Here is a 7,962-nt window from a genome sequence, read left to right on the forward strand (position 1 = left end):
AACACAGACAGGTACATCATCATCAATTGAGTGGTTGCCCATTTTTTTGATACCCAATCACTACGGTGCGACACATTCGTGGCTGTTGGCTTTCCAACACAATCCAATGGTTGTTGTCCCGGAAAGACCAGTACCCACGCCTCATGAGAATGGCGCTCGAGATACTTTCAATACCTCCTTGCACAACGGAATGTGAGCGGACCTTCAGCCTCGCAAAGCTCGCGATAGGGTCACAACGACACTCCCTTGGCGACAACACCCTATCAGAGCTTCAATGTGTACGAAATTGGGCGCGTGGGGAACTAGTTGGCAGCATTGTAGCTTGATGACATTCTTGGAGGCCCATCGTGTATCTATTCCGGGTTCGGAATAACGGTATCCAAGCTCTTTTCTTGGCAAGTCTCCCAAGTCAAGTCAAGTCGGGGGTCGATCAAGTCAAGTCTGGCTACAAATTCGTCAAGTCAAGTCAAGTCTGGCTTCGGACTTGACTTGACTTGACTTGGTGACAGCGCTGACCTGGCCAATCTCAAGTCCATAGCCGACGATTACCGCGAATGTCTCACCAGCTTCAAGACGTACCTGAGCAAGTTTGACGACAGTCGCCAGGTCGTGAGACTGATACGGCGCGTCCAGTTTGCCCTGTCCAAGAAGGAAAACATCAGCCAGTTCGAGAATCGTTTGCGCAGCTACACCGGCATGCTCGGCCTCACCCAGGCTAAGTACTGTTCGCAAGATATTAAGACGCATATCACTCGCTACTTAGAGGAGCCCTGGGATCAGAGACCGATACGGTTCCAAGACGCCATCGGCCGGCGATATCCGGTTCCGCTCGAGGTCTGTAGCGCTTTCGACGTAAATCTCAAATCTTTTAGAGGAGGATGACCCCGATCTTGCCAATTAAGACCTATACGTGCCCAGGTATTCATAGACTTTCTCAAGGCCGCCTTCAAACACACCGCGCTGCTCAATTCTGCTATCCATCAGCAACAGTTCTGGCTATTCACGCCTGCGCACTCCGACCCCCGACGGTGGTATATCATCCACAAGGACGACTGGGCATCTATCGCCCGGCCGGGAACTCGGTTAGGCATGTCGTTCCTCACCCAGCGCGAGGGCGAGCCCACAGATCCCCTCAGCGACCCGAAAAGGCAGCAAGGCGAAGACAATTCGACAAGTAACGCCCTTGGTGATGACGCTTCAGTTGCAGGAGGCGGGGATGATTTGCCGTACCCCGTAACACCGATGCCAGATGATATTCTGGATTCTGGGTTAACCGAGCTTCACCCGGACAAGGTCATGGAAAACCTTAAATTTGGCGAGCCGTTGCCTCCCTGGGCTACATATGATCCACATACAAAGTTTGAATTGCTGTGAGACTCATGCTCTAAGCACAACTGAAGCCTCGCCATATTGGAGGGTGTTTTAACAAAAATAGGTCTCCTCTAAGAAAGCCGCTCCCTCCTCCGGCAGTTCTCCCTCAGGATGACCCGCTCCTCGCATGCCCATATCGCAAACGTCCTAGACTTAGAGCGTCTCCAAGGCGGGCCTGACTCTTCCAGGTATGAGCGAGATTCGCCATGCTGGTCAACGTGTCGGGATGCTCCTCTCCCAGGACCCTCTTGCTCGTCTCCATCACTTGCACCTCCAGCGACTCGGCCTCCTTCCATCGGCCTTGGTTCTGGTACGTCGACGCCAGGTTGGCCATGCTGGTCAGCGTGTCGGGATGTTCCTCTCCTAGCACCCTCGTTCAATACTTCCAGTGGTTGATGGTATCGTACGGGCTTAGTCCTCGCATGGCTAGGAAGTGAGTGTTTGTTAATATGAGTTTGTCACCTTCGAAAATCTTACCTTCTTGAACGGGGAATATGTGACTTGCCTGGTAGAATTGAAACGTTTCTTAGACGCACAGACCCAACGATTGAATGCACCCAACGATTGAATGCACCTAACGATTGAATGCACCCAACGATTGAACGCGTACCCACACCGCGTTTTAGGGCACTCACCCGATTCAACTTGACACACCTCAGCCAATTTTGCAGCAAAACACTCCGAATTTAAAATGGATGATGCCAGGGAGAAAAACATCCAGTCCGCCATTGATGAGGTCGATCGCGGCATGTCTCAGGCTAAAGCGGCGGCTTTATACGGCATCCCGCCGTCAACACTCTCCGTCAGACTCCACGGCGCAAAGCCAGTAAAACACAGCAAAGTACACGCTCAACGGCTCGCTCCTTCGCAAGAAGACTTCCTTGCAGACTGGTGCTTAAATGAGGAAAAGGCTGGCCGTGCGCCAAGTCGCCGTCAGGTTGTGGCGTTCGCTTCAAGAAATCCTGTGCGAGGGTGGGGACCTTAAGTCCCTTGGACCAAGATGGATTGACCGCTTCTTGAAGCGCAATCCGCACGTCCACACCAAGAATTCGACCTTGTTGGATAGCGCTCGAGTCCACGGATCTACTCGTGAGGCCTATGAAGACTTCTACGGCCGTTTGAAGTACCAACTCGAATCCAAAGGCATACTACCGAAGAATATAGCCAATATGGATGAACACGGCATGCAGGAGCTCGAAACACGTGCAGGCAAAGTCATCAGCACCTCTTTGACGAAGGAGGCACTCGTTGAGAGCTCAGACGACACGACCTGGGTCTCTGTGATAGAGTGTGGCACCGCTGAAGGCCGGAGACTGCACCCCTGTATCGTGTTCACAGGCGCCAGTCTTCAGGGGCAATGGTTCCCCTCCGAGGAGGAATTGAAGCGCGATTTTCCAGGCTGTCAATACGACTACTCCCTTACAGGCTGGAGCAATGGCGATATCGCTCTCAAATGGCTGCAGCAGATCTATCTGCCAGAAACCAAACCAACAAATCCGTCAGAATGGAGGCTCTTGATTCTTGTCGCGCACTCAAGCCATATCACGACTCGGTTCATGTATCTGGCCTGGATTAACCGCGTTCAACTACTTTACCTGCCGGCTCATACATCCCATAAGACTCAACCTCTCGATCGGAGTGTTTTCTCGCCCTGAAGAACTATTTCAGGCAAAATACCAAGTCTATGGTTCACTTCACGGCGTCAGCTCCCATCAATAAACGCCGCTTCCTTTATTGTTATCGAGATGCCTCCCAGAGAGGTATGAGCGCCAGGAACATCGTCAGCGGCTTCAGAAAGACCGGAATCTGGCCGTTGAATCCGAGCAAAGTACTGGATGACACCACGGCAGTACTTCAACCTAGAGCCCCCCCTGCCACGCCGCCCACCCCAGAGGAACGGCCTCCCTCGCCTACCAACATATATCTGCAGGCTCCCCAGAAGTCACAGGATATTCGCAGAGCCTTGAAAAACGCCAGGGAGCACGTATCTCCAAACAATCGCATGCTGAGGTCTGTTTTATACAAGGTTGGCAAGTCGTTGGACTCGAAGAACGCCGAGGTCGCCAGCTTGCGCGCTCAAATCAAAGAGATATCTGGCCAGTTGGAAGCCCACAAGCCAAGTAGTAAAAAGAGGGTCAAAGAGAGTGCCAACGATGCTTTTGCGAAGATTGAAGAGATTGTGGCGGCTCAGAAAGAGAGTGAGAAGCCACCCAAGCGGAGGAAAACGACAAAGACAGTCGACCCGGGGCCAGCCGTTGAACAAGCGCAGGACGTGATTGTACATGGGCTGAATCGCCTTCGTCAGGTTGAGGAGATGTAGTTTGCACTTTCCCCTACATAGATTGCTATACAAATGAGTGATCTAGACATGTTGTTGTGTGGTGTGGGGGATGCAGGATCATCAACAATCGTTGGGTGCATTCAATCGTTGGGTCTGTGCGTCTAGACTTGATGAAGACCTGCTTCCATCACCAGCAGCAAGTACTAGGCCGAGATCATCCAGACACGGTCTCTACTCTCTTTGTTCTGAAAGAGTGGCAGGAGCAGGACGGCAACACGAGCTCTTGGCGCACGATTAATGCTTCAGGGTAGTAGCAGTTTCAGCGTACCAGTATCTTTTGCATCATGCTATCTCAACGGATGTTATCCGCTCGGTCCTCGAGCGAACCGGCGCTGGCCGAGCGCTCTCCAGTGTTCACCGCTCGATCACCTGCCACTGCCCGCGGCAGCTCCGCAATCTCACCTCCAGTATTGTCCAGAGAGGTATGCAATACGACGTCCGGAGGTGCAAGCGGTGCTGCCGGAAGAAGTGGGGTTGCAGCATCTGCTGTCGGTCGTAGGGCGGGAGGAGCTGCTGTGGCCGATGGGGCAGCATGCTCGGATGGATGGATGGATGGAATTTATTTCGCCCGGAGGCACGAAGCCTAAAGGGCCTTGGCACGCTAACAGCATGCTCGGGACTGAGGACAGCGTTTGCTAAGGCTAGCAGGGCACGTGCAGCTGAGCGTCCGAGTTTCCAGTGTCACGACTTTCCAACAAATTCACGGGGAAGAATTGGTGTTGATGCAGTCGGGGCCAGTCCAGCCAGCTGCTGCCAGCTGGCGTCATTCGGCTGATCAGCTGGATACGGCATCAGGAAGATTCCACCAGCGATCTCTTCTAAATTGCACACCACTTTTCTTCGGGTACCTGACTGGGCCGGGAGCGGCTGATCGCCGATCACGCCCAACGAACCGTTGCATGATCGGCGGGCTTGGCATACAACTGGCGCAAGAACCAAACTCTGTCAGTCATCGCCGAGAGCTTACTGTGGTAATACTAGCGGTGTGACTGCATGCATACGGAAACTCCCCCTTTCGCTTCGAAGCCCTCAGAGCGCAACAGCAGCCTCCGAGTAGAGCCACGATATTCTTTGGCTCCAGTGGCGGCCAGTTTGGCAGAGCCTGAACCGCCCTGGCACATGACGGCAACTTGCTGAGAGAGCTGAGAGCAAAACAGCCGAGGAGAAGAGCAAGGTCTGGGAAGCCCACATTTGAGCGAGTCTGCCTGGCAGTGGCAAGCAAGTCTGTGGCCCTGGTCCCAATAACGTGTGGGACGGTTTATTCTGTACACATATCCGGATTCCTGGAGACATATCCTATCGTGGTACTCTCGGTCAATGGAATTCGGCGGAGGACCTACGTACCACACTACAATTATGTATCCTTGAATAGGTGTAAGAGGCTCACATCAGATTCTCAAAAGCATTCACAAATCAGGTGCAGATCTATACGGCATGACCAAGTGCAATTCAACGGTGTAATGCTCCCTGCTTCAGCTCCCCACATGTTTAACCTTGATTGATGAACGATCTCGCCGAATTTCTCGCGTTAGCGTTTCGCTAGGTCGAAGCCACCGACGCCGTGAGTGGGATAACAATTCATAGTTGTACATCGGCGCGGACTCTTGCCAGCTGAGGTCAATCAGGATCGCGCTAGTTTCGGGACATCATTGGCGGCGCGCCGGTTTGTGGTCTAGAACCAGTGGCTACGACACTTGCGGCCTAGTCCTATCAGCTGACGTCCACGGGTGCTCAATGAAGGGTTGGGTCCGAGGCACGCCTTCCGGAGGACGGGATTGTCGGAGTGGACGGATTTGTATAAGTTGAGCCCCATCTGCACAAAGGGGTGTCCATCAGCAAGAGCAGCCAGCTCAATCACTCGTCGATCGTCTAGTCGTCTGCAGTGCTGTCACCTCAGCAGATGGCCTTGGCTCGTGGTCATGGCCTGCTGGCCATCTCTGTCCTGACCTTCATTGCCTCTGTTCACTCCCTTCCAAACAGTCTGGGCAGAAGGCAAGCCGAAGTATACACCTCCAAGGGCTGCTATGTCGACAACAGTGACGGCCATCGCGCACTGTCGGCCGCCAACTATGCCGACAACGGTATGACCGTCGCGTCATGTGCTGCCTTCTGCTCCAGGTACAAGTACTTCGGCCTCGAGTTTGCCCGCGAATGCTATTGCGACAACACCATCTCGTCCGCCGCCACCATCGCAGACAATTCCGAGTGCTCGTTCCCTTGCGCCGGTGATGCCACTGCCACCTGTGGCGCCGGCGACCGCCTCTCCGTGTACGAGAACACTGCGCCTGCATCTGGGCCTGCTCCTGCCGAGCTGGACGGCATTTCTTACGCCGGATGCTTCCACGAGGCGCCCGGTCGAGCTCTACCTTTCAGGGGTACCTCAGCACCTGACATGACGGCTGCCAAATGTGCCGAGCACTGCACTGGCTACGCTTACTTTGGCACCGAGTACGGCTCCGAGTGCTATTGCGGCAACGAAGTCCCAACCGTCGCCGCTCCCGAGTCCCAGTGCTCCATGACATGCTCGGGAGAAAGTTCTCAGCTCTGCGGCGCTGGCGGCAGGTTGAACGTGTACGGACCAGTTCCCGTTGCTTCGACCCCCGTTGAGCCCGTCGGCAATTACGTCTACCAGGGCTGCTACACAGACAGTCCCCAGCGCGTCCTCAGCGGCAGCGCGCTGCACGACGACCACATGACGCTAGAGATGTGTGCGGCAGCCTGCAGCTCATACGCTTGGTTCGGTGTTGAGTACAGCAAGGAATGCTATTGCGGCACCGATCTGTCGTCGTCGAGCGTCGAGAAGCCACAGAACGACTGCAACATGCCGTGCGGGGGCAACAGCGGCCAGATGTGCGGCGCCGCGAACCGTCTCGGCGTCTTCCACAACCCTTCGCTGGGCGGCAACCCGGGTGGTTCACCCTCTCAAGTCGGCGAGTTCACATACAAATCGTGCTGGGCCGACAGTGTCTACGACAGGTCCCTAAACGGGGCCAGTTACGCCACCGACGATATGACGCTCGGAAGCTGCGCGGCATTCTGTACGGACTTCGCCTTCTTCGGCGTCGAATACTCTCGGGAGTGCTACTGCGGCAACACCGTTTTGGGCGCGGCGGCCGACGAGAAGGATTGCAGCATGCTTTGCGCAGGCGACAGCTCCACTTACTGCGGCGGTCCTGGCCGGCTGAACCTGTACGAGAAGGAGCCCGAGACCGGGCCCGACCCGCCCAGTGATACATGCCCGGGAACCCCGGAAGCGTCTTCGGCAGTCCTCGTCAACGGGGCCTTTGAGTGCGGCTTTGAAACGGAGCCATGGGTTATCAGCACTGCGATTGGCGGCGGGGCAGGGGCTCAGATTGAACCGTCGAGTGGCTCCTCTGCGCTTGAGGTTTTCGTCGACTACTTGATGTTTGACCGGGAGGATGGCAACATTTACATCTACCAGACCCTCAACACTGTCCCAGGTCAGATATACCGCCTTTCGGTTGCTGTTATGAAGCAAAAATGGGCTACCGACAGCGATGGCCGTGGGTTAGAATGGAGTGTCGATGTCAATGGGGAGTACTTTGCGTACGGGGGTTATGAGGAGGGCGAATTTCCCTGGACCACGTTTACGGTGACGTTTACAGCCTTGGGTTCGGACATGGTCCAGATTCGGATCTCTGGGGACCCCAGGGCGTCCGTCCTCTTTTGGTTTGACAACTTTGTCATTACCAAGGCCGTCGCGCCGCCACCTCCACAACCTGCATAATGTTTGGATGAGGATTGATAGTGTGTCTGTCCCACGCTCTGCAGATGGGTTCTGCAGGCTTCTTTACCAATCAGGTAGCTCAATATTGTGTGAAGCCAGATCAATGCAATGTGACAACTATTGAACCTTATCAATGTCCTGTGTGACCCTGGGACAGATCACAATCCTACATCAACTGAATGGATGGATGGAATTTATTTCGCCCGGAGGCACGAAGCCTAAAGGGCCTTGGCACGCTAACTACATTCCATTCGTTGACGCTCAATCATCAACTCGTACAAGCCCTCTACTCTCTCCCCTTTTCTCACACCACCTGTTGCCTCTTGACTTAGTTTAGCAGATCGACTTGGAGGCTGCGTTCTCCAAGTGTTCAGCGTCCTATCTTCAGCAGCTACAGCGGGATCTGCTGACTGAGGCTGTGTGGTGTTAGTAGAATTCCCCTACTGTGAATGATCCAATCTCCGTCCTTCCTCGTCAAGATCCAATCTCCCTGTCGCCATTG

At 54.5% G+C, this 7,962-nt stretch overlaps 2 protein-coding genes and 1 pseudogene across 3 annotated transcripts; 2 read left to right on the plus strand and 1 right to left on the minus strand.

Annotated features, from left to right (window-relative positions):
- Positions 1 to 537, plus strand: N657DRAFT_317858 (annotated as a pseudogene; the record flags this gene model as incomplete). The annotated part of the gene is made up of 1 exon: positions 1 to 537. A coding segment is annotated over one exon (196 nt), but the record flags the coding sequence as incomplete, so codon positions are not given.
- Positions 538 to 1,343: 806 nt separating this feature from the next.
- On the minus strand, positions 1,344 to 1,909 carry N657DRAFT_650498 (uncharacterized protein). Its single transcript, XM_062793956.1, has 2 exons — positions 1,877 to 1,909; positions 1,344 to 1,797 (listed from the first exon to the last, which is right to left on the minus strand). The coding sequence occupies exon 2, from the start codon at positions 1,703 to 1,705 to the stop codon at positions 1,478 to 1,480; it is 228 nt and encodes a 75-aa protein (XP_062642864.1). The 5' UTR covers positions 1,706 to 1,797; positions 1,877 to 1,909; the 3' UTR covers positions 1,344 to 1,477.
- A 3,336-nt stretch (positions 1,910 to 5,245) lies between these two features.
- On the plus strand, positions 5,246 to 7,578 carry N657DRAFT_650503 (WSC-domain-containing protein). The gene has a single exon (XM_062793957.1). It carries the CDS (start codon positions 5,613 to 5,615, stop codon positions 7,458 to 7,460), a length of 1,848 nt encoding a protein of 615 aa, XP_062642865.1. The 5' UTR covers positions 5,246 to 5,612; the 3' UTR covers positions 7,461 to 7,578.
- Positions 7,579 to 7,962: the final 384 nt, after the last annotated feature.

The sequence above is a fragment of the Parathielavia appendiculata genome, assembly GCF_033297405.1.
Source record: "Parathielavia appendiculata strain CBS 731.68 unplaced genomic scaffold N657scaffold_31, whole genome shotgun sequence".
Taxonomy (NCBI): domain Eukaryota; kingdom Fungi; phylum Ascomycota; class Sordariomycetes; order Sordariales; family Chaetomiaceae; genus Parathielavia; species Parathielavia appendiculata.